At 42.5% G+C, this 27,252-nt stretch overlaps 1 protein-coding gene across 2 annotated transcripts; it reads left to right on the forward strand.

Annotated features, from left to right (window-relative positions):
* The first annotated feature begins 2,880 nt into the window (after window positions 1–2,880).
* LOC135491712 (protein bark beetle-like) lies at window positions 2,881–27,163 on the forward strand. Of its 2 annotated transcripts, XM_064777753.1 has the most exons (17): window positions 2,881–3,375; window positions 5,170–5,333; window positions 6,133–6,153; window positions 10,143–10,333; window positions 10,689–11,012; window positions 11,305–11,522; window positions 11,830–12,112; window positions 12,575–14,112; window positions 14,408–14,648; window positions 15,358–16,089; window positions 16,429–19,023; window positions 19,579–20,128; window positions 20,521–20,643; window positions 21,035–21,276; window positions 22,542–22,636; window positions 23,194–23,404; window positions 23,758–27,163. In XM_064777753.1, exons 1-17 carry the CDS (start codon window positions 3,103–3,105, stop codon window positions 24,528–24,530), a joined length of 8,574 nt encoding a protein of 2,857 aa, XP_064633823.1. In that variant the 5' UTR covers window positions 2,881–3,102; the 3' UTR covers window positions 24,531–27,163. The 2 variants fall into 2 exon arrangements, with proteins under 2 accessions (XP_064633823.1, XP_064633824.1); XM_064777754.1 differs by lacking the exon at window positions 6,133–6,153.
* The last annotated feature ends 89 nt before the right edge of the window (window positions 27,164–27,252 follow it).

Consider the following 27,252-nt stretch of genomic DNA (forward strand, 5'->3'; position numbering starts at 1 on the left):
TCTTGGTCTTCACGCAGTATGTGTAGCCATTGCTGTCCGCCAGTTTCTCTTTACCCTTCTGGGACCCATCAGTGATGATCTGGTCGTAGCGGCAACGGATTCGTCTTCGTATGGCCGGATGGTCGTGTCTTCCATGGAGGACTCTTCTACAATAGACGGGATCTGGTATTCCCCCAGGGTAGGGTCATGGGACTCATCGGCGCGCATCTCAGCAAAGTAGATGTCAAGCTCGTCACGAATCTCTTGGTCTGTGAAGGGCTGCGGGTCGTCTCTCTCGGCGAACTCATCTACCGCTTGCTGCATCTCATCTGGTGTGGGTGGCGTCTCGTCCTGGCTGGCTGACTGGGCTGTGTCGGCATCTGTCTCTTGTTGGGCATCTCGGCTGGGCATCTCCAGTGAAATCTCCATGGGCTCGACGTTCAGCAGGGACAGGGACAAACGGCTACTTTCTGCTAATGGTCGGCGGCCTGGTGTCACTTCAAGTCGGCAAGGAAGGCATTTCCATTCGATGTCTATTCCCTCTTTCACGGCTGCTCTGTATCTCTCTCGGCTGATCCCTGTCCCGCATGTCCGATGCTGCCAACGATTGCATCCGTCACAAAGCAAACCTTCCTGTCTCTTTCGAACTGGCTCCTGGCAGGCAATGCATCCGTGAAGGTCTTGTCCGAACATCATCTTGTTGCTTCTTGAATCGTGAGTCTTGTGGTATTGCCAGAGGTCGAGGACTTTGAATGATAGGCCTTCAGCAACTTGGCCTTTTATACACCTGGCTGATGGGCCTAATGAGATGAACACCATCTCAAAATCTCACTTTTCTGTTCATAACCTGAGTATGTGATCAGATGAACATCATCTCAAAATGATTAAAGGGTGCCGTTAATTAGCCTTTTGTGTGAAAGTTAATTACATTAATTAACAACGAGATCAAGGACAATTGTATGCTCTATTGGATCTTTACCCCCATCACATAATCACTTTAATGACAAAGGTTTATCAAGCTTTTGTCAATCATAGAAATTGACGAAACTTGGTCAAAAAAATTTGTCATGCCTCTAGTACATGCTCTCATGCTCTAAAAATTTTGTCAATTTCAGTACATAAATGCCCGAGTTTCAGCTTGAAAAGTTCGCGGGTGAAGGGGTTTTCATCATGATAATATTGATAATGATAATAATGATGATGGTCTAAGAGCGCTGGCGGATCCAGGAACTGGAAGAAGAGGGAGTGTGCACTTCATTTCTCATCAAAATTGCTGCACCACAGGTGTGTTCCAAAATGTCATGCTCAATTTCAAAGATTCTATAACAATCAGGGGGCGTGTCTCTGGTGCACCCCCTTGGATACGCGCCTGATAAACGTTCAAACCCTTGACCACTGCCAAACTTTATATGTGAGACAAAAAGTTACCAGATTGTGACTCGTGGCTGTGAATGATAGGACCCCGACCCATGATCACTGCCAAACTTCATACGTGAGACAAAAAGTTACCAGATTGTGACTCGTGGCTGTGAATGATAGGACCCCGACCCATGATCACTGCCAAACTTTATATGTGAGACAAAAAGTTACCTGATTGTGACTTACGGCTCGGAATGATAGGACCCCTACCCCTGATCACTGCCAAACTTGATATGTGAGACAAAAAGTTACCAGATTGTGACTCGTGGCTGTGAATGATAGGACCCCGACCCATGATCACTGTCAAACTTCATACGTGAGACAAAAAGTTACCAGATTGTGACTCGTGGCTGTGAATGATAGGACCCCGACCCATGATCATTGCCAAAATTCATACTTGAGTCAAAAATTTACCAGATTGTGACTTGCAGCTGGGAATGAGAGGACCTAAACCGCGGCCCAACCCCTCATACTCCTGGCACATAGGGGACAAATTAAAAAACACGTGGTCATTAAACAATACTCAATGGTATTCTTCGTTGCGCAGAGAATGTGCGCAAAAGCAAACACACAGTAGAATGTTCACTGTTTAATGCGATATCGACAACAGTGAAATGCTTTACTGTTGTATAGTAGAGAGTACGTTGAAATGACACAAGTAGAATAAAATAACCATCCCTGCTGTTTTGCTTACAGTAGTCAAAATTTATCATTCCGTGCAATGTGTTTTTTCAAGATTGATTGTTTTCAACGCACTTCACTAGACAATGTGGTGCTTTCTTCAGATTTATCGGATTCTGATTGACTGAGAACCTGTGTAATGTACACGGTACTGCCCGAAAGGTTCAGGAAAAAATTCGCTAACGGGGCACGTCTTCAGGGCAGATGTATTCATCCACAGGCGGAAGTGTGGCACATAGTTCGTACTGAACTGTGAAGCTGTGGTAAATACATGACTGTGATGGGTGAAAGTGGATTTATTCTTCAATCTTTGGTGGATTCTTAATCTACAGAGCCAGGCCATAACAGGGATATACTTTTTGATAATTAATTTAAGGAAATATTGTCTCACTGGCCAGTTTAGAACTTGTATTCTAATAGGCCCATATCAGTCCGCGAGTGACGATTTGATAGCAATGCTGTACACAAATCAATTTTTCTCAGGCAATCGGTATTGGAATGTTTTGAATTTTTACTATTATTTCGATAAAAGCCTCTTCATAACCCATATAAAATTTGGTGGGAATTAAAGCACCCTTGGTGTACTTTTTTCACCAACCTATATTCATTAAAATTTACACAGAATGTACACGCTGGCTAATAGAGGCATCTGGCCTTCATCGCGTACATTCGGGAAAAACTCCCTAACGAGACCTCAGTTCAGTTCGACTCCATAATCACAGATGTCACTACTATCGTTCCCATCCGGCGTGCCAAACACAAGACTCAAAATCAAATTCCACATTTTCAAACACCCGACAGTTGGGACATCTTTTGTGATATTTTTGTGAAATGACAACACAAATGATCGATGAATTTCGCCCTAAAACAATGAGTCATTACCTGATAGAGGCAATGGATAGATTCGGGAATAAATTGAGATAATATTTAACAGAACGTGTTTGTGTCAAGTCTGCTCAGGGATTAGAAATCCGTCATTTGTTGTGTTTGTTTTGGAAAAAAATTGTTGAACCAGAAATCAAAATGGCTGACTCAGATTTTTTGAGGACACCAGTGCTCGTGTTTTTGGTCCTCCTTGCCGTAGGATACTTCCGTCCCAATGCTGCTGATACCCTTATCAATGGCGGCCGCCTCTCGGGCAAACAGAAAACTGTGTATACGGCTTCAAACAGCCCGTATGTTGTAATGGCAGACTTGAAAGTGGAGAAGGATGCCACACTCGAGATCGAACCCGGGGTCACGATGAAGTTTCACCCACGGGTGGGGCTGGATGTGGAAGGGACACTTATTGCCAGGGTAATTTCCATTGCTACTGTCTTGTTGTCACATTTTTCTGCCAATGTTCTAAATGATGTTTATTTCAGATTGGTTGATGCCGTGGATGATGGGCCTACTACTACTATACTAGGCCTAGCGGCTGTGCATGCTGTGTGTGCCTGGTGTCGGGTGATGATGACGGTGATTTGGGTTCATGATGTTAACGCGATATAACGCACAATCTTCTCACGAGGTGGCGATACAATATCGCGCAATGTTAGTGTGATGCGTTAAACCTGGATCAAAGAGTCGCTGTGCGTTATGGCAATGCCCGCAATGTCCGATGAAAATCCATTTTGGTTTAGACCTATTGACGTGTTCTGAATGTGTGCATTTGTTTAGTTTGGGCTCTGGTTTGTCTTGGCAAACCATCCTTGAAGGTCACAGACACCAGTCAGTAATTCTTGAAAAAGGAAATTCTTGTTAAATATATTGATCATTGTTGGAATAAATACAACATAATCCGCTCCCAAAAAATAGGTTCTCAAGTTTTAATGCTCTACATGTAAAAAATGTACATGTGTCATTTTATAGCTTGTTGCTGTTTCTTGGTGGCTGAAATGCATCTCATCAGTCCACAGTGTTCTCCATGTACATGTATAGTGAAACTTCTTACTTCCAGGCCTTTCAATTACGTGGAGACCTCTACACCCTGTATTTTTTTAGCCTATTTTGGGGACATTTTTTTTTGCTTTTGAGCTTAATTTGGGGACATTTCATCGCGCCAATTTGCCTGAACAGCGACGTCATAAATCAAAGTTAGTGACTGATATCACCACATACACCTGAAAAATCATAATTTTAGGGTAAAACTATAAAATTAGGCCATTTGGATGAGATTTGGTTATGTTAGGGGTCAAAAAACACTTCAGGGGGGTCATATTATTAAAAAAAAAAAAGAAAAAAAAAGACCTAATTTGGGGACATCCTGTACGGCCTACACCGTTATACGGTGTAGGAATTTTGTAATTGAGAGGCCTGACCTCTGTCCATTCAACCTTGCATGATGCGTTCTTGCATGATGCGTCCTTACATACTAAGTTAACCTTGCGTTATCATGACTGACATGAGGAAGAGTTCCCACACTGGACAATGAAATGAAACCCCCAGACTTTTGTCATAAATAAGCTCAAGTTCTATTTATACATGTGTAGGAGGTCTATGGTATTGGTTGACCTACTTTAGGCATTGAGTTATTTTATTCAGATAAAGGTGTAAAATTTGTATGGAATGGCATGAGTCATTCATCATTGATCTATGAGCGGAATATGTGACCCAGTTGAGACAACCTGCAGATTATAATGTTTGTGCAAAGCAGTATGGTTATGAGAAAATTATATATTTTGTATAAATTGTATTCTGCTGAGAAATTACTATTTACCTGTGGACATCATTACAGTAACATGTCCATTATTGCTGTGGTGAGCAATCGTTTTTTGCAACAAGGGTGTAAAAAGTGACCTGCGCAGGAAATGTTCCATGTTGAAAGTCATTTTTCAGAACAGCTATTGTTTGCTTGATAATCATCACAGTTGAATGAATTTTTCAAGTCAGAAGAAAATGGGGGGGGGGGGTTTAAGCCCCCCCCCTGAATGGTGTCCTTGAAACCCCAAAATATGTCCTTTTCTGCCCTTGTGGAGATTAAAGTATCTATCAGAGATGAACTTCAAATTTTTGCCTCTGAAATTCTGAATAACCTCAACTGTCTGTGATCCTCCGACTGGAGGATCTTGCCTGTCGTTTACTATAGATTGTGTATTTTGTTGATTTCAGGGAACGGCCGACAAAAGAATCACCTTGACCAAATACCAGATCGCTGGCAGCGATTATGAACTATCATCAGAGCTCCGCCTGGTGGACAGTTGGAACATCACGCACGGGAGACTGCAGATGTATCACAAAGGAAAATGGCGGGGAATTTGCATGAATTACAGAAAGTAAGTATGCACGCGATTTGTGCCAGGCAGTGTTTTTGGAAAGCACCGATTTCTATGGCAGTTCAAGTTTTCGGTGTCATTCTCAATTTTCCCAATGTAGCAAGACTCCTTTGAGGACTTGGAATGCGGTTTGCAGAAGTGGGAACAACATTTCCAGGACTTTGCATCAAGTTACGCACGCGCATGACTTGACTAAGTTTCACTTGGTTAATGACAAAGGGAAATGTTGTGCGTAACCAGATGCAAAAACTGTGCTGTTGATTCAAAGTGCCCAAAAGAATTTGCTGCAGACGGTCTATGACTTGTGTCATCAGGGACTGAGCTGCATGCAGGGTATCCACCAGAATTCATTTTGAAATAAAAAATATTCACCAGAATTTCAGAAAATTTCCCACCTGATTACGATTTAGTATATTCCTGAACATGATAAAAATGAGTAAAACCGTTTGAATTGAAGTATTTCCCAACTGTAACAACTTTCAGATTGGAAGTATTGGCTGCAAGTGATCAAAATGCCAAAATATTTGGCATGAAAAGTGATGTGAAACTGAGGTACCATTACATCAAACTTCGCATTCAAACTTGCAGTCTTCACTTTGCTTGCATATAATGTTATTTACGTTAGAAAGGTCACTGCGATTACCACTGCAAATGACCAATAATCATCGCCTGCGATTTAAACTGCAGGTGGCAACAAATATCGCACATTTGCAGGGCGCTTTAGGGGAGAAAATCTAATTTTTGTCAGGGTGTGGATTTATTAGGTCTGTTCATATTCTTACCTCCCTTTCCTTTCTAGCTTATCGGCCGGTATGACGAGGTGAGGGTTGTGTTGTTTTTTGCTGTCTGAATATTCTGTCAATCAGTATTGATCTAGTTTGCCTCCTGTAATTCATATCCTTTTTCCACAATTACATTGTACTGTAAAGTTTCCTGGGGCGTTTTAACTTTTTTCTTTGTGAATAGCCAAGATTCATAAAAGTAAAAAATGCCAAAAATCATTTCTTATCTTATTGGGAAAACTGAGAGGAATTTGGTATACCAAAATAAAAATCATGAAGTTTTGTAACGAATGTAATGTTTAGAAATCTTTTGTATCGCAAAAGAATGGGGCACAGAAATTTTGAAGTTTACAAAACCACACAATGAAAGGAATTGATTAGAGATGAATTATTGTGTTGATTGGCAGCACAATATCAGAGTGCCCTTCTGACATGACGGGTTTTGCAAAAAAGGTTCTGACATGTACAGTACCTGACCGTGGATCAGATGTGACCGTGGATCAGATGTGACCGTGGATCAGACCTGGATATGTAGACAGATGGTAGGTGCAGGCCTTGACCTCTGCACCTCCAGTTTTAATGGCGATAACAAATTCTACTTCTAGTAATAATATCTGGGTGCGAAGACATTTTGAATGCAAACTAGGTTGATGCTGAATATCCTGTGCAGTTCATTATCTATATATTCATCATTCCGTGTCTTTTCTGATCTTTTCTATCGGTTTTAACTGATAAGTTCAATTTGTTATTCTAATGTTTGTTGCACTTGCAGATTTTCTTCCCAGACTGTTTTGAACTTGTCAGGCCAAATGGTCCCACAAACATTCCAATTAAATTCTTCAAAAATTGTTTATAAGTCCTCCCTTAGTCATTTAAACCGTCCGACAATGCACACGGAGAACTAAAAACGTCACTTAAAATGTATTTTATGGCTTACATCTGCGCAAAAATCATGCTTAGAAAAGATGTTGGGTCTGACATGTTCACATCAAATGTCAGGGGAAAACCCTGTATGTCCATCCATTTGAAAAATACAACAAAATTAACCCACATATGCTGTCAGTCAAAGTGTAATCAAACTTGATTTGAAACCACCATCTTGTTTTACAGTCACAGGGTCCCCTGATGTGGTAAATGTTTTAAAAACAAATATTGCATTTTGCAGCGGAATCTTGAAGTGAATGAATCCCTGAAATAAAAGCATGATCGAAAATGGCATGTTTCGTGGCATGTTTCATGGCATATTTCATGTCATGTTTCATGGCATGTTTCATGGCATATTCTTGTGATGTTTCATGGCATGTTTCGTGGCATATTTCATGGCATGTTTCGTGGCATATTTCATGGCATATTTCGTGGCATGTTTCGTGGCATATTTCATGGCATGTTTCATGGCATATTTCATGGCATATTTCATGGCATGTTCCATGGCATGTTTCATGGCATGTTTCATGGCATGTTTCATGGCATGTTTCATGGCATATTCTTGTGATGTGCAGCTGATGTTGCTTCATAGCTATTCTTACCAAAGCATGAAATCAGTACAGTAGAACCACTCTATTGAGGACACCCTTTTGGCTGACCAATTCTGTCCTTCACAGAGAGGTGTCCTGATTACAGAGGGCAATTTGAATATAAAACAATTCATTGCATTTAAAAATTACCCCCCCCTCATAATCAAGTGTTCTCTTTCTCTCAGAACATAGATTTGCATGTTTTGTATTGCGATGTTGCATTTGTTTTGATATTCTTTAGTTGTTTATTTCAATTTGGAGGCCCTGTCTTACTTTTAATGTTCCCTCCCCCTCCCCATTTAAAATATTTTTTTCTATCATAAAATGTCACTGGTTTTCTTAACACCAGCACACATCTGTGGGAACTTCAATAGAGCTAAAAACTATCATCAAAGTATTCTCTGTCTAAATTACTATTTCCCACTGTAGTGGGTCAACACCATGATTGCTTCCCATTTAAACCCAGTGAGGGGTAAAAAATCCAACATGCAACTGCTGTCCTCTATTTCGATTTCTGGTTTGCTTGAATCTGCATGTTACTTAAATAACCTTCTACTAACACTCGACCTCACAACTATTTCCCAGGTTCTTCCAATCACCGACCAAATGTAGCGGTGGCAATGCCAATGGCATCATTCCTACTTAGCCCAGGCTAGAGGGAAATTCCCTTTAGCTCAGTCCCCCGCTCAGATTACAGAATCCCGTTCGGACCTTGGTGTTCTCAAATGTAACACTGGAGAACACCTATAGGTCGAACGGGATTCGAACCCACAACCCAGAGGTTGACAGGACAAGCACTCTACCGACTGAGCTAAAGAGAAGTTCCCTCCAGCGTAAAGTCTAAAAGGCCAACCACGAGACAAGACCACAATTGATTTTTTAAGCCTTTTAGCAGTTAAATTGTCAATGTTTGACCGCGACGCATCAAAGAACGCGTCAAGTAGTGAAACTGAAATTCGGATATGATATACGGATTAGTCTTGCGAGTAACTGGTGCGATGGAAATTGGTGATTGACCACGGAAATTTTTTTATAATCGACAAATTAGACAGACTTTGATATTTCCACTGTTTTCAGCCAACTGGCAGAAAAAACTCAAAACACGCCCCCTATTACCCAATTAGCAAAATTCGAAATTAATTTTTTCATCAAATAATTTCTTTATATCTGTAGACTTGCCACAGCAAATATTTTTTCAATACCTCTCCAAATATGTACTTGAGAGTAAAAAACATGCACTCGTCTAATTGATAGGCCTCGACCCTCCAACCTATGAATATTCATTAGTGGTCTTGTCTCAATGAAGGTACATTTCAGGGGTTAACATGTTGAGATTTTTTTCAAACTAATGTACATGACATCCCACAACTCTCCAACAAAGGAAAGTCATATCTGGACATTTTTGGAGAAATGAGAGACATTTCAAAGAGTGGTACAACTGTGCCAAAGCGACGAAAGAGGACAAAATCGACAAAAAGTCATGATTTTGCAGCCAACAGCACCAAATTCAAAGACCTGCCCTGGCCAGAATATGCAAGCTATGGAGCTGAAAATTTAGGATGTGATTTAGGAATATCTTTGCTGCTTAGGGCACAACTTTCAGAATCAAGGCCTAAGTAGTTTCAAAGAAATTACAAAATGAATGGCAACACAACAAGACTTGTAAAAATGAAACCGAACTTAGACCAGGGTTAGGTTGACTCTTATTTGGGTCAAATTAAGTTTTTTTCTCATTATTTTAGCTTGTTTTGACCTTAAATCATCAGCAATACAATATTCTAAATGAATTAGAGTGATTTGAGCACATTCAAATTTTTCACTATATTGACCCAAAATGTAGTGTAAATAGAGACAAGACCACAATTGATTTTTTAAGCCTTTTAGCAGTTAAATTGTCAATGTTTGACCGCGACGCATCAAAGAACGCGTCAAGTAGTGAAACTGAAATTCGGATATGATATACGGATTAGTCTTGCGAGTAACTGGTGCGATGGAAATTGGTGATTGACCACGGAAATTTTTTTATAATCGACAAATTAGACAGACTTTGATATTTCCACTGTTTTCAGCCAACTGGCAGAAAAAACTCAAAACACGCCCCCTATTACCCAATTAGCAAAATTCGAAATTAATTTTTTCATCAAATAATTTCTTTATATCTGTAGACTTGCCACAGCAAATATTTTGTCAATACCTCTCCAAATATGTACTTGAGAGTAAAAAACATGCACTCGTCTAATTGATAGGCCTCGACCCTCCAACCTATGAATATTCATTAGTGGTCTTGTCTCCCACTAAATTTTAAGTCAGTGGGCTGCCATGTTTGTTGTTTGTTTTTTTTCAATCCAAAACAAAGATGGCAGCCCAACCTTGATAAAATGGAATTTTAAATCAAATAAAACGCACATGAATGAGACAAAACATGGCTCCCTACATTTTTCCTGTTATGTGTCAGCCTCCTTTTGAGAGCCCTGACTTGGTCATGACTGACACAACTCTCTCTCTCTCCCCAGCTGGAACCCTGAGAGCATCCAACTTGCCTGCCGCAGCATGGGCTACCTGACCGGGAACTTCACGTTTGAGAGGATTGCCGATAACGAGACCTACTACATGCTGCTTGAGGACCCGAAGTGTGATGGTTCAGAGCAGAGCCTGATGGAATGTCCTGGAACCAAGGATTTACAAATCGGCAAGCATATTTGTGGTGAGTGATGGAAAAGTTAAAGGACAATTTGTCCACATATGTCCACTCACACTTTTTGACCTTGCGAGATTCGTCCCCTACACTTGCCAAGGACTACGCGTCTCCTTAAAATTTTTGCATCCAGCGCAGCTTTAGGTACCGAAGGGTTCGTGGTCGATACAAATTGTCTCCTCAGATTCTGTCAAGGCAAACATTCGAGAGAAAGAAGGCAATACTGAAAGGCAATCAGGGCATTGCCTTTGTTGCCTTGGCTTAGTCATAAGTATAGGCCTTTGCTACATTTATTGATACACTTATGATATTTTCTAAGGGTCCCAGTCCTGAGATAACTATCTTATGTACTTCACTTTTCCAGTGAACCAGATCACAGTCGGTCTCGATTGCTACGGTGCTGACCCAATATTGTCCGAGAACTATTGGCGCGGTCTGACTTTCTTCAATTCATCGATCCGTGCGAAATCACGGACCCAAAATGTTTCGGCATCAGTGCTCGAGTTTGTTGATATAATGTTTGCTGGGGTGAATTCCACGAGAAACTTCACAGCAGCACTGAGTGCGAGTCCGAATCCGCCGTATTTGGACAACTGCAGGATAATGAGGAATGGATTCGATGGTGTCAATTTTACGGAAGTCCGGAGTGAGGTGATCATCCGTAATAGTGAGATAGCTTATAACAGAGGTAAGAATGAAGATATGGACTCTCCGTTGTTAAACATGTAAAAAAATGCACTATGCACATCTTTCTTCCCAAAACTGGCAAGGTCGGGCCCTAAAACTAGCGCGCTGCAGACAAGCGTGTTTTGTTGCTGCAACCTGTAATCATGATTTTATATGATAATGTGATAAAAGTCTCTTGTTTGCATTGGTCAGTTCAGGCGCCTGGGACAAGACTCGGTGATCGGAGAAATGTTCAGCTGCTGAAAAATCGCATTAAAGTCTGTTTTAAAATATCAGTTGATGTCATCTTTCAGGTTATGGTGTCAATGTGACGTCATTCCTCGGCGACGTCCAAGTCGACGGCACAGACATCCACGACAATTACGGCGAGGGAATGCGTGCGAGACTCCTCGACGGACAATACTACTTCTACCAGAAGGAAGACACGTTTTGCTTGCGGACGATCTTCCAGACGGAGAGTTTCCCACTCCTGATGCCTGGGGTTATGTGGAGGGATCCGGCTTGCAGGCGGGTGCGTATTTCTTGAATGTCGGCCCTGAAATCGGTCTGGCTCTGCAATTGAGTCGTTAGTGTCTTCACTGACTATTCGAAAGCGACAAGCCGTTACCCTAGATGGAACAAATTTCAACATTGGAACAAATTTCAACATTCGATACCAAATTCACTTGTTTAATGGTTTTCAAGAACACATTTGGGGTAGGACTTTTGCAGTCAAGGCGAGTAGAATGTGGAACTGACCGGGTACCAAACGCGAGACCACTCGATCTCTATGCCAACACGCTCCACAAAGCTTGCTAAGAATACGTTTCTATTTGCAGCCATTCCGCACCGTAAGAGGGCAATACATCAGCATCAATCTGCTCGAGTCCCAAGTCTTACATCCCAGCGTCTCCGGCAGCCTCACAATCTACGATGGCGAAGATGAGAATTTTCCCGTCCTTGCCCGCTGGGACCTCAAGAACAACACGTTCTACCAGGGCGTCACCAGTCACACCAATGTGATCTACGTCGTGTTTGACTGGGTGAGCCACCCGTCGTGTAAGACAGACCTGACCCAAGCATCCTGCATTAAGTTTACTATTTACTTGACCGCTGGAAAGGGTGAGTGGCCATTCAGTCCATCGAAGTCTACAATGCTACTGCTCTACAAAGCAATTAACGGACTTGCTCCTGGTTACTTATCCGAGCTCCTCCCATCCTACAGCCCCAGGTGATCCCTCAGGTCCAAGGACAAATGTTTCCTGCAGATCCCCAGGGATCGCCTGGAGGCGTACGGTAGTAGGAGCTTCCTTGTCCAAGCGCCAAGGCTTTGGGAGGAGCTTGGTGTTTATATTCAAAACGCTAGGACTGTTGACATTTTAGGTCCTTTTCAGACGATGTTTTTGGATTTTGCAGTACATAAATGTAAATTTCGTTCATTCCCTCGAAATGGGGACTGCACTCGCAAAATGCTGTGCGGATTCTCCAGGGTATGCCCAGGATGACCAGAATAGACTGCCGACTAACCCTTCCTGCCACTTTCTCCTGAATTTCATCTCTCAACACAGATTTCATTTCTTCCAGAGATCAGCAAAGACTTCAGCATCACCAACTCGCAATTCACCCAGAATGTCGGCCGAGGACTCTCATTGGAAAACCCACGTAACATGATTTACGTGAATAACACGAATTTCACGTTCAACATGTATGACGCTGGTTTCCGAGTCTTAGACGGTGCCTCAGATATTGTCATTAACGCAAGTCGCTTCCAGTACAACGACTACAGTTCCATCAATATCACGTATTGCGGAGGACATTTGCTCCTCAATGGCAGCACTGTTACACATAACGACGGCCGTGGGATGACAACACACTTCCTGAAGGGCAACAAGACAAGGATTGAGAAGAACCACACAGTGGAGGTGGTCAGCTCAAAATTCGAATACAACAAAGGCTTCTCCGTATTTTTCGGGAATTATTGTGAAGCTGGTTACGTCCGGATGAACCGAAGTGGCTTCGCTTTCAACTCGGAGGACGCGGTGTTTTTCGAGTCGTGCTATCTACAAAATGCCAAGAGTACCAATTTCACGATGACGTTCAATCGTTTTCAAAACAATGAAAAAATGGCTGTGCGCATGACCCCTGCTTTGAATGTTTATGGCAAAATGTCCAATAACAGTTTTGTGAATAATCTGCGCGGCGTCATACTTATTGATAATACCTATCTGTATGTTTTATCGCGGGAATATCGCACGTTGCCTGTTAGCTATGACATCATACATAACACTTTCCAAAGCAATACCGGTTGGTTCGTTGCCAATATGAGACTGACGGAAAATAGTGGCGTGCAGGCGCTGAGATTCAAGTACAACCGTCTCGAAAACAATAAAATCATCCGTCCATTCCCAGGGCTGAATCCACGAAGTCGAGCACCAGCTGTCGTTGTCATATCTTCAGCAAACATAGAATTTAAACGGAACTATCTTTACAACCCTCTCTCGTTGTACGAAGTTACCTCGCATCTCTTGGAACCGTCCGTCACCATTGACGTGACCTTGAACTACTGGAAATACCTGAAACCGGATGGAGAACCGAAATTTGCTGACATCGTTCCGAGGATATTCGACAACCAGCACCGTTACGACTTGGCAAAATTCAAATACAATCCGGCTTTAAAAACGCCCGAATTGTACAGTAACTTCATCACGCAAGAACCCGATTACTACACGCCTTTCAAGAATGGGAACAGTATTGGTGGATTGCTGAACGAAAATACGAACCAGAACTCGAAGAATGCGTTCCTAACTGAAGGTGAATATATCGTGGAACGGGACATAATAGTTCCGACTGAATCACGCCTGATCCTTCGGCCCGGTGTTGTGCTTCATTTTGCCAACTCAGTAGGCATGCTAGTGAAGGGCAAACTGACATCTACCGGAACTGCGACTCTACCGATTATGTACAGAATGTACGAGGAACCAGTTGTTAACAACACGGTAGCCAAGAATGCGACTGTCAGTCCCGGACCTGAGATCAAGGTTCGTCTGACGGGAGGGCCGAACCAGAACGAAGGCTTGGTCGAGGTGTATGCTGAGGGCCTATGGGGAACAGTGTGTAATAAGGTGAGACCACAATTCTTATTTCCAAATCTTACTTGCATTTTTATGTTGGGGGGAAGAGACATCATGACGAGTGATCGCAATAATCAGTTGGCAGCCACATACCAACCACAATTGTCAAGATGTCTAGGTTCCGTCATAGGTTGCTGCAACGAAATTTCTTGTTTGCTGTTGCGTGGATTGGGATTCGAACCACATATATTTCGATTGTCGGTCCATTGCTCTGCCGTTGAGTTATTGAGGTGGCTTGTTTTTCTGTGCTGTGTTCCAATTTCTTCATCTTTTGTGTGCATTTCAGGGCTGGACGAGGAAGGATGCGGCTATCGTCTGCCAAGAGCTAGGCATGAGTTTGCACCCAGATGACTGGCTGCCCGAGACCAAGATCTCAGGAGCTGCCAGCCAGCCGATCTGGAGGAGTCAGGTTGACTGCGACGACTGGGCAACAACGCTCCTCACATGTAAGGCAGACGGCAGGTATGATCATTCGTGTGATCACACTCTGGACGTGAACCTACGGTGTAAACCACTGACTTGGGCAGGTGAGTGAAAACTATAATGTTTTTTGACAACTTTCTCTCACATCACATGTAGACTCTTGCATTACATGTGGACTCCTACATTACATGTAGACTCTTTCATTACATGTAGACTCTTTCATTACATGTAGACTCTTTCATTACATGTAGACTCTTTCATTACATGTAGACTCTTGCATTACATGCAGACTCTTTCATTACATGTAGACTCTTTCATGACATGTAGACTCTTTCATTACATGTAGACTCTTTCATTACATGTAGACTCTTTCATTACATGAAGACTCCTGCATTACATGTAGACTCTTTCATTACATGTGGACTCTTTCATTACATGTAGACTCTTTCATTACATGAAGACTCCTGCATTACATGTAGACTCTTTCATTACATGTGGACTCTTTCATTACATGTAGACTCTTTCATTACTTGTAGACTTACATTACACGAAGACTCTTACATTACATGTAAACTCTTACGTTACATGTAGATAATGGTGTTTCAGTTAGAAATCTGAAAAGCAAGGCAAAAAGGGACACAGTCTGAAAAGGCGGTGTGCAATGCCTACTTTCTATGGAAATGAATTGGCCATTGATGAAAAATACTGGCCAGTTTGAGAAAATTGTGCAATACAGCACCGCTGCTCGCAATGATCAAGAGGTTTTATTGTTTCAAATCAGCGTAGTGTTTTAACTTCCATTTTCCATTTTAGGTGTACGCTTCACTGTCCAGGCTCAAGCAAGTGCCATCACGTTTTCCGAATTCCGAGCGTTTGGTCTGCTGGACTACGCTCGGACACTCTACTCGCCTGCTCTGCAGATCGATTACAACGTCCATCAGCTGAGCAACCTCCTCATAGAAAATGGCGTCTCGCACGGGATGACGCTCGTCCACAGCGATCCGTACAACATTCGACAGCTTGAAAAAATCACCTCTCGGTACAATCTGAAGAGTGGACTCCTGGCAAAGGGGCCGTTCATGACGATAAAAAATGCGCAACTTTCTAACAATGGGGAAGCAGGTTTTAAATATGATTCGAAATTCACGGAGAAGGACGTCGGCGTTCTGCGGAGTCTTATGGTTGGCCAAGGAAGTGTTGACATCATGGCGTACACAACGCAGCCATTGGTAATTTCTGACCAGCAGACGACGTTTGTTTACTGTTCGCCGAATTCCACACCTGAGAATAAAATTTACGATATCCAAGTGACGACCGGCGGTGGGTTTCAAGTCTCGGTTCAGATTCTCGACTATAATCCCGTCGAGACCGAGGAACATGTGATTTTCTTCGAGGGGACGGTCGGCAAGACGAACGGATCATTGCGCAATTGGACAATTCATCAAGATCTTGTTGACTTCCCGATGCCGATCTCCAATCGCCTGATAATACGCTTCGAGATTGAGGGACTCCGATCGGGAAGATTTGCCGCCATCTTGAAATCAGGTAACGCTTCAGTTTTTCTTATGAAAACGCTGTTGAATGCAATAACAATGGAAAGGCATTTTTGAATATCCTGAGTATTTTAAATGCATAACTCGTCCACCAACCTTTAAAAGGCCAACTCCCTTTGTTTAAAGATTTGAAAAAAATACTTGAATTTGAAAATTTCCAATTGTGTAAAAACTTTCAATTGATTAAAAATTACAGTAATGTTGTTACATGGACAGATTTTTGCCGAAATAACTATTGCTGTGGGTTGGGATCGGTTGAAAACTTAGTCAAGATGGTGGGAACTTTTTCTGGCTGCCGTGGTCAGTCTAATTCTTTGTTATTCTGTTTCAGTGCCATCTCAAGCCACGCAGAGCATCGGTGAGATAACGCTGCAAGATTCCGTTATGGCCGAGAATGGGTTGGGCATCTACACAATCCACTACAACGACCCGTCAAACGAATTTTTCGACCTCTTCTTCAGATATCGCCGAGAGAAGTTCCTTTACCACAACGTCAGGTTACTAAACAACAAATACCACGCGCTTTATATTCCTAGCATTACAAAATATCATGAGAGTTTCATGCCGACGTACGCCGAGATGGAGGGGTCGGCCCGATTGTCCGAGATATTATATTCGATCCAATCGTCTCTAATCACAGGCAATGGAAAAGGAATCGTCGGCGATCACAACCACGTGGAATTCTCAAATAATGTCTGGCATTGGGAGGTCACGAATAATCAGATTGTCGATAATAAGAATGGTGGGTTTATGATTGAGCTCCCTCTGGTGGGGCGTGGTTTTAGCATGAAGGACAAGAACTTAGAGTGGTACCAAGGATCGATAACGACCCCGGACGTTGTCGATAATCCGTATGACCCGACCTTGAAATATCGCGACGGTTTCTGGGTCCATAATCACACGATATGGATGAATAACACAGTTTTTGAAAACAATAAGAATTTCGAGTTTCGTATTGCTGGCTACTACGCGAACAGTTCTCTGTATAATAATACGTTTAGGAAGAACAATTGTCGTAAAGGTCTGGTGACGATCGCCGGGATGGAGAAACAAATGGACGTGATATCTAACACGTTTATGGATAATATTGGTCGATACGTGTTTGAGTACGACATCCATAGTCACTACGAATACGCCGTCAAAGTCGATGGAATGTTTAAGAATAACAACCTCAAGAGAAATAAGATTCCGTCGATGCTGAAGACGATTCCTGGGCAGCCTACAACGTACGCTTTGGCTATTCGCGGCGTTGAGAACATAACCGTGCACCGAAATCTATTCAAGAATAACTTGCAGTTTGAATTTTTGGCTGGTACGACTTCATCCTTCCTGGAAAGCTATTTAGATGCCCGTTACAACTACTGGGGAACGTCTGACCAGTTTGCCGTACGGAAACTCATATTTGATTTCGACGATTGGAATAATTACGCTATGGCGCTGTTTTATCCGTTCCTGGTGTCGGATAGCTTCACCTCGGCTGAGGATACCGCTGGACTTCTTGACATCAGCCTCGATATCACCAAGCCGTTAGGCGGACGCGTTAAGACACAGCTGGTGTTACCATATCGATCCACGCCTTACGAAGTCATCTCAGACCTCACCGTCATGCCGCAAGCAAGCTTGACAATCGCCCCAGGTGTCCGAATCGAATTTGCACCAAATATCGGCATCTTGGCCCTTGGACCTTTGAATATGGTTGGAACCTGGGATAAACCTATCAAATTGTGGCCAAGGAAAACTTCCACTCGTAAAAAACGAGCTTGGAACGATCCCATCTTGAAAACGAAACTCAAAACACGGCTTGTCGGTGGAAAAATTCCCAATGAGGGCTTCGTGGAGTTTTTCAACGAGACTGCACAGCGTTGGGAACTGGTGTGTGATAATCAGTTCAATGATAAGGTCGGACGTGCTGTTTGTCAACACATGGGAATGGCTCACGAGAACGTGGTGGTCCGCAACACGAAATATTACGACTACGCTTTGTACGGGTATGACAAGCGGACTGTAAAATTCTTCTGGCGTTATTCCTATTTCTGTTCGGGTGACGAAGACTCCCTGGACGAATGTGTCGAGCGATACAATTATAAACTGTATCAGTGCGTCCAAAATCAGGGCTACGTGTTCCTACGTTGTGCTTTGAATAACCTTGGAGCTGGGGAGAAATACTGGGGAAATATCCGATTTGCATCTCCCGATGTTGAAAAACCGAGCCCGAGTGACTACAAATCTGTTTTGAAGCACGTCCAGATTTACGGCGCTGGAAATCTACACGGGGAGCGTGTTGCGGCCATCCAAGCGACACACGAAGCGCCGAGAATGTCACACATGTCGACGAAGAACTGCGCCTGGAACGCTTACGATTTTGTCGCACCGAGATATGATCTTTACCTCGCCAACTCGACCATGGAGAATAATCTGGGTTACGGTGTCGGTGTGTTGGTTTTGAACGGCGAATCTCGCGACTCGCCGAAATCATCATTCAGACCTTTGAACGAGAGTACGCTTCCTTACAACACGTTCGGCCTGGTGCGGATGTGCGGCGCGAACAAAGACATGGTCATCGAGAATCGCTTCCTGCTCCATTATAAATATGATTACAAGTCTGCCGCGTGCATCAAAGTCATCCGGAGTAGAATCCCAATGAAGCAAATTGCCGTACGCTTCCTACAAGTTGATCTTTTCCATGATAACTTCAGTAAAAATGCCATCGAGTTGTTCAACGGGGACAAGTCGGCCAACATGAGTAACTTGATCGTTTCGTTGACGTCGGACAGCACGGAGGACCAGAAGCGGATGAAGTATGCCACGCGGCCTGGGATGGACGTGATGAGTATTCATATTCACGCGTCGCCGGCCAGGGGGAGCTACGGGTTCATTGCGGAGGTCGTGACACTGCCGTTGTCGCCGCTCTCTTATCCAATCACGGGTGAGTAGGATATTAATTTGCGTTCTTTTCTTAAAGCTGACGGGTCAAATATTCATTCCCGAGTAAAGGCCAAAGCAAAGCACTCTGGAATGTTCATGATGTGCATTTGGATCTTCTGCTTAAAGCTGACGGGTCAAATATTCTTTCCCGAGAAAAGGCCAAAGCAAAGCACTCTGGAATGCTCATGATGTGCATTTGGATCTTCTGCTTAAAGCTGACGGGTCAAATATTCATTCCCGAGAAAAGGCCAAAGCAAAGCACTCTGGAATGCTCATGATGTGCATTTGGATCTTCTGCTTAAAGCTGACGGGTCAAATATTCATTCCCGAGAAAAGGCCAAAGCAAAGCACTCTGGAATGCTCATGATGTGCATTTGGATCTTCTGCTTAAAGTTGACGGGTCAAGTATTCATTCCCAAGTAAGAATAAGGCCGAGCTTTCGTCAGGTTGATCTCGAAATATGGTATGCTAATTTTGATGCAGTAACTTATTGATCCAGTCTGAGATTTCAATATGAAAATTTTCCTTTCATAAATATTTCATCGAACACTTTCAGGCCGGGACCAGCTGCACAAGTTTGGTGACCTACGACACATCGGGAATCAGGGGTCATTCATGAAGTACCAAAGCGTCGGGGAGATAAACCCCAATATCGAGATTCAGCGCAACTACATCAAAGACAACGGAATCAAAGTCCTCAACCTCACAGCGCCACCTATGATCGACATGTTTGTACAGAATAATTGGCGGATGGACTTGGCGAACAATTACATCTACAGTAATAAAGGAGGCGGGATATTCCTGTATACGTATTCGCTCTCCCAGGCCTCCGGGTTGACGGGAAATGTTACGAATAATTTCGTTGATTCGAACAGCTACGGCGAGGCCTTACACATCGAGGGAACTCAATACCAGAAAGTCAAATTTGCCTACAATTACTTTGGGCACAATGATGTCGAGCATCGTAATGTCATGTTCATCAAAGACGTCGCGATTAATATGACGCGGAATGTCATTTACGAGAATGTCGGGGCGGCCATTATGAACATCTCAAGTTTGAAGGACGTCGGGAGTTACCAGCTTTATCAGTGGAACTCATTTTACAAGTAGGTATATCTGGTGTTGAGGGTTAATGTGACGATGAGAGTTGCATTGTGGAAGTTTTCGTTGTTCAAAATTAGCTCCAGTAATTGTCGTCTTTTTGGTTGTTGGTTTGATCCCTGGTCAAATTACTTCTTTGTTTTACTTTAGTCTATGTGTCACTACAGTTAGGTGCCAGTTGGGTTTATCGGCCTCGTGACCCAGTCTTTGGTCAGAAGTACCGTTCTACGCAAGGCATTCGTGTTTCTCACTTGATGAGGTATTTTTCTTGACTTGGCTTAGACACCAGATACAAGGAACCTTGGTTTTAAGTCTGATTCAAAGGACTGTAAAGAGCCAGGAAGTCTAGTTTCTTGAAAGTCCCGGCCCACTGTTTCACTGTATGTTATGATTTCAGGAATAAAGCCATTGGGAAGGTCCGTACAACAGTGTTTGCGCAAGAGGCAAGACAAGTCTTGGTGAACAACTTCTTCTTCAATGAGCAGAATGACTTTGAGTTGGCAACAAGCAATGCTTCGAGGTAAGCAAAATCTGTGAATGTAGCCTCAGACGTGTGTGGTCGGCTCAATCCAAAAACCGTGACTTGGCCATGTTCTTTGTCCTCCTAGGTTCTGTACGGACAACGGAATGACGTCATTTTGTAAATAAAGATATCCATCAACAGTAGAACCTCTCTATTAAAGTCACTCTCGTGATTGACAAGTATTATCCTTAGTAGAGAGGTGTCCTGATTAGAGAAGTCAAGTAGAACTGAAATATTCAATTTGGGACCAAAACCAGTGTCCTTAGTACTAATAGTAGAGAGGGTGTCCTTAATAGAGAGGTGTCTGCAATGGGAGGTTCGACTGTTTATAGTGAGACTATACCAAGGATCTGAACTTGATGTATCAAATTGTCTATTCGTATTCCAGGCTTCCGAAACTCGCACCGGACAAGGATGACCAAAAATACCCGTATATCGGACCGGACGGGAAACTCTACAACACGCCAGAACCACCGTTTGAAGATAGTCGCATCGAGGCAATCAAAAATTGGTGGGGTTCACATTTGGACGTTTATATCAAGGGCCGGATATGGGACAGAGATGATGACCGGTATCTCGTCCCGGTTGATTATAAACCGTTTTATGCATCGAATTCCTCCGTCCTGGATGGTAAGTGACTGGGGTGATTTTTGGGGTCAGTGTCTTAAAGTGTTTTTCATATCATTCTGGCCAAATGTACTCAGTTGAACTCAGGAATGTGACCAGATCACATTAACCAAAATGTAGATGCCAGATTATCGAACCAGGGACCTCTTGACGGCTGGTTGAGCGTCAGAGTCACTAGGCCAAGGCAACTCCTGCTGGGCCCAACTGAGTAAAAAATTGATAAGTACAGGCCTTTCAATTACGTGGAGACCTCTACACCCTGTATTTTTTTAGCCTATTTTGGGGGACATGTTTTTTTGCTTTTTAGCTTAATTTGGGGACATTTCATCGCGCCAATTTGCCTGAACAGCGACTTCATAAATCAAAGTTAGTGACTGATATCACCACATACACCTGAAAAATCATAATTTTAGGGTAAAACTATAAAATTAGGCCATTTGGATGAGATTTGGTTATGTTAGGGGTCAAAAACGCTTCATGGGGGTCATATTATTAAAAAAAAAAAAAAAGACCTAATTTGGGGACATCCTGTACGGCCTACACCGTTATACAGTGTAGGAATCATGTAATTGAGAGGCCTGAAAAACGACCAAAACGAAAGGGGATTACGGCAGGGTTTACGGGGATTTGCTGCAGTATTTGTCAGTTGAAACAGTCCTTCGAATGAGACTTAAAACCGAGGTTCCTTGTACCTGGTGTCTGTGCCAGGGCAAGCTAAGACCCCATCAAGTGAGAAACATGAGTAGCTTGCGTGAACTCTATCTCTCTCGCCAAAGTCGGACCACTAGGCCAATAAACCCAATTGGCGCCTAACCGTAGTGGCACGCAGGATACGCTCATCCCGCCTTGGAGGAGGATTACTCCTAGGAGAATGACCCCTCCAAGTGCAGAGCGAACGCTGAAGAAGAAGAAGAAGAAGTCAGTTGAAACTCAATGACATGTCTTTGCCATTGAAATACCTTCTCACTTTCGTTTAAGGAATTAATACCTCGCTGTCGGTCATTGGTTGTATAATCAAGACCGCTCGGGTAGACCTCAAATTAGGACTTCAAAATCTCGTGTTCTTGACATTGTTTTGTGGGGCTGAGTCGTTGCTTCTTGGTGAAAATAATTCGTCTGCTAAAATTCAGAATTTTATACCTACCCAGGCGGTCATTGGTTACGATACCAAGACCGCTCCGATCAAAACGAGGCGTAATGTATTTTGTATTAGAAACAATGATATACTGTGACTAAGGCCTTTTAGAATATGCAATCCTCTTTCCCAGGTCTGTGCCCACCTGGTTGGTCGCTGCACGATGAGCGGTGTTTCCTGTACATGGGCGGCGCCGTCCCGTTCGAGGAGGCTCGGATGCAATGCAAGGTGAGTAGGAAAAGTCAAGAATAAAGACTAGTCTTTATCTTTATTACCTCTCGATGGTAGTTTTGCCTATTGAGTTTAAAGAGATGGGGTAGAGGGAATAAATAAGCATGGTTCTGACCAAAAAAAGATGAATTTGAAGTCTTGTATAATGCTTTATACTGTACAACAGTACTGTCTCAAAGCGCTTTACACTCATCGGCCAGCCTTATTCGAAAATCTTTCTGAAGAAACACAGGAATGCACATACTGCACTAGACTTGGCCAGTTCAGTCAAAGCTCTCCACAATAGACACCGTTATGGGCCTTCCCAGAGGCCTTGAGGGTACCAAGCAGCTGCGGCTAAAGACAACCCCGGGTGATAGCGGGTCAAATCTCAAAATTTCTAAGAACCAACAAGAGTGTCCTTAAAAACTTTGATGCCATGAATGTACTTGCATCTTTAATGTAATGGACAGATCGTAATCCAAAGATTCCATGTATATGAAATTAGGTTGGAAAGAATACGCATGATTGGGACGTTAGGTTTTGAAACGTGACATCTTTCGATTCTATTGCAGCACGAGAATGGGAAATTGGCCGACTCGTATAAGGCGTTCGATTTCTTACGTGCCATGATCATAAGACTGCAGACGAACTATGACGAGTTCGTGACACGGGTCTGGGTATACTACACGGGAAATGCGTCACCGGGAAGGTGTACCGTCATCCGACATTGGTGGCATGAGAAGTTCGACTGCGAGGCGCTACTTCCGTTCATTTGTGAGAAAAGTAAGTGCTTAAATAACTCATCTTGGGAAGTCATGTCCACCACTTTGGTGGCAATGTGTCAGGCATCCTGAAGCAATAGTATCTGGGGCACATTTGCCTTGCTGGTAACTGTGACATCGAAAAGAGGTAGTAGCCAACTGAACCTGCTCGGGGGCGCAGTTACTCATTTACAAATGCCACGTCATTTAAATACTCTTTCAAGGCTGATGAGGAGGTCGGTTTCATCATACCCGAAAAAACAACAAACTAGGTGAAACGACCACAGCGAAACCAGTCCAGTCTCGCGAGATCCAATGTGTTGCTGAGGAATGTTTTGAGTTCAAAACTATTCTTTATTTTGTTTCTTTTTTCAGATCCTTATCTGCCTCCGATGTTCGATTGGGTTCCCGTCTGGATTGCGATTGGCTGCATCGGCGGTCTTCTCATCCTCGTCATCATCTTCGGCATATTCTGGTCGGTCAAAACCAAACGACGACAAAAGGAGCGATTCGAACGTCGCAGCTCGATCCGTTCGTCGATAAAATCGAACCGTACCGCATCCCAGGCTAGTCTTGGCAGCATTGGCGGTACAGGAAAGCGGCAGAGGAACGGTTTCAGGCCTGCTGGGACACCGGACACGATTTCGAAGGTTTTGACAGTATCGGGTATGACATTGGACGCAACCAGCACCGATTCGATCGATAAGATAAAATACAACAACCGCAATGGCACACCCTCTGCATCGACTCTAGATTACCCCGATTCTGCTCGTCACAGCGGATTCTTTGAACCGTCCGAGTTCGAGGATCCGTATTCGCCGCGGCTAGAGAATGAGATTGCGAATATTCATTCCCGCCCTATGTACGATACTGTGTTTGAGAATCGCGCTTATGATGAGCGCAGTGTCGAGCGCCATCGGCGTCGCCCGCCCTCCATGGCGATGATGGAGGATATTGACTTAGACATGGAGAAAGATGTCAAAGATACAGACTCGTATAGCTCAAGTGGACTATCGACGTTCAAGAAGCCTCTGTCAACAAACAGCTCGACCCACAAAGACTTGGATAGTTACGATAGTCGGAGTAACTACAGTGACGCTAGAAGCACAGATAGCTCACGGCGACCGCCAAGGCCGACTGATATGTAGTAGAGAATTACTTCGATTGTGTGGGATCACGCCATGAATTTAATCATTCCTTGGGGGAGTAAAAACGTACCTGCCAACACTTACTATTTGATAGTAGTTTCTACAAAAAATTTCGGGGCAGCATTGCCAATCTGTTGCAATCAACAGTGTGAAAAAATCAATGTGACGATAAAAACACAACACTGCGCTGTCCATAATCTTGCATAAAGTATGATTTTGCAGTGTTACAATACAGTAGAACCTCTCATTTAAGAACACCCTAGGGCTTGACATAGTGCTGTCCTTGATAGAGAGGTGTCCTGATTACAGAGGTCATGTTGAATGGAAATGGCCAATTAGGGAGAAAAATTTCTGTCTTTGACAGAGAGGGTTTCCTGCGCACAACGGTGTCCGCTAAGGGAGGTTCCACTGTATAAGGTATTTTGTGTTTTCCATCTAAGTTGGCTATCATATCAACACTTGTTCAGCGCAATGTGGTTAAAAATGATGCAATACTGGCCATTTTGGCAACAGAATTTACACTTGTGTCTTATATCAAGCAGCATGAACATACAGATCTATAAACAAAGTTTTTTAGTGCAACTCATGACATGATCTATATGATTTATATATTCATGAGAAATGAAGTGTCTCTTTTACTTATAGAGGAATTAGGAACTTTTAATATATCAATCATTACGAAGGAAAGATTTTCTAGCGATTTTAATTGGTGACCATGTAAGATTACATTCCACTGACTTTCGTATTTGCTGCCAAAATTCTTTAAAATGTTACAGTTTTATACAAGTTTTATATACTCTTTGTGTAAGATTTTCATATTCTATTTCTGGACAGCTTAAATATGTACATATTGATATAATTTCCCGTTGTGGAAATTTACACAATTTGTCCTTTCTCAGGACTGGCCAACTCGGTGAGTTGGAAGGCCTGTCTTATTCTCGGCTAGCTGGGAATTGATTTCCAGGTTGAAGTAGATATTTGAATAGTTAGTCTAGTGATTATTTCACCTTGTATGATCTTTTAGTTTGCCTTTAGTTGTAGCTTTAGTGATATTCATCACTCATTTAAAGGCCTGTAGCGTCTTTGTGCAATAAGCCAAGCTCTGCTAGAGGGCTAATTTCAGAATCGTTTGACAATATTCTGCTGGAAAAAATTCAGTCTTCTTTCATGATCAAGTACTGCAGACCATGAAATTTTTGCGAGCGTTTTACTTTTGCAAATTCACTGTCATTTATGAACTTAAAAATCATGAAAATTCAGCTGTAATGCATTTTGTCGAAAATATCGGGAAAAAATTTTGATTGGCCAACATGCCAATTGAAAATGAGAAAATTTGCTACCTTTTAGCTTTGCGGACAGTTCACAGTTGTGATTGTCTATTTGTATAACAGATAGTTTACTCCTGGTGGAAAAATAATGCTTAAAAAGGGGGAAGTTTTGCTGGTCGCAAAGCCATTGCCCTAAATCCTTTTGAAATCTTATCAGTTGATGTCTGGGTAATTCAAGACCCGGGGCCATTTTCACAACAGAGGTTTTTGCTAACATGGGTGTAAAGCTTATGCCCAGTTCTCTTCAACTGTCTTCCGATACATCTTGGCAAATCTGTTGCTAGATTTGACCAATAGACATGGGAAAAATGACAGAGGTCTTAATATGTCATATGATGTGACAGGCTTTGGGGTGAAGTAATGCTTGGAAAAAATCCCACTGTTAAGACTTAATGTCACATTAGTGATATAGAATTTTTTGCAATCGGTCCCAGAACTCAAAATCAGACCAATGATAACATTTCAAATTCAGGCATATTTTGAAGCCACAAAGTAAACCGCTGGTGCTATGTATATATTATATAATGCCTTGTGAATGCTATGAATCAATTATCGTCAACTATATGTAAGCCTTTTGTGTGTAATTGAGAACAGTCAGGCTACATGTCTGACCCCCAAACCGTCTTTGTTGATTTTGATGGTGATTTCCCAATTTGCTCTACCTGTTAGAGTAAAAGCAGGTGAAAATTGTTGAGAGTTAGTGAGATGTAGCGTATATTTTCTACGTGTAAAATGCTGTAAATATTGGGGATTCGGCCACTTCTGACAAATGCTGTCCTTAAAGGAGAGGCGTCCTGATTAGAGAGGTCAATTTCTCATGACTATTTTGGGACCAAAATCAGTGTTTTGACTAGAGATGGGTTCCTGTAAAGCCGGTTTCTCTTGTATACAGTGTTTATTACAAAGTCCATCCAGTTTTATGACCTGTCCACAAAAAAAATCCATCCATTGAAAATTCAGTGCTGAGGCAAATTGGTTTGGCCTTACTCCAATGGTTTCAAAAAGTACATTTTAGATGGAGCATGCATTCGTCCATTTGATTTAACGTCATCATCATACAGCCTCACTAAACATTCCGTCAGTCTTTGTTTATCAAAGACAAGCCAGCCTTGAATGGATGTCAAAAGATTCAGTTAAGAAAACTACATTTTAAAATTGTTATAAATGTGCGTAATATATCTGTAAATGCAGTATGTTTTAGTCGATTTTATAAATGACTATTGTGGTATACATATCATATGATTGTTATACTTTTATATTCAAGTCCAATATTATTCAAGTTTGTAAATAAATGCATACAATTTCTATACCTTGTTTTTATCTTTCCTTCAGAACTTGGAAAATGTCGTAACAGAGATTTTCCAATCTTGAATTGTTTTGGAAGCAAAATCATT

The sequence above is a fragment of the Lineus longissimus genome, chromosome 7 (genome assembly GCF_910592395.1).
Source record: "Lineus longissimus chromosome 7, tnLinLong1.2, whole genome shotgun sequence".
Lineage (NCBI taxonomy): Eukaryota > Metazoa > Nemertea > Pilidiophora > Heteronemertea > Lineidae > Lineus > Lineus longissimus.

What these genes read in the sequence shown, in the direction of transcription:
- LOC135491712 (XM_064777753.1), top strand. Translation starts at nt 3,103, where the DNA reads ATGGCTGACTCAGATTTTTTGAGGACACCAGTGCTCGTGTTTTTGGTC. An exon ending in TGAGATAGCTTATAACAGAG is followed by an intron (nt 11,013 to 11,304) that starts GTAAGAATGAAG and finishes GTCATCTTTCAG; the next exon opens with GTTATGGTGTCAATGTGACG. An exon ending in GGGGAACAGTGTGTAATAAG is followed by an intron (nt 14,113 to 14,407) that starts GTGAGACCACAA and finishes TGTGCATTTCAG; the next exon opens with GGCTGGACGAGGAAGGATGC.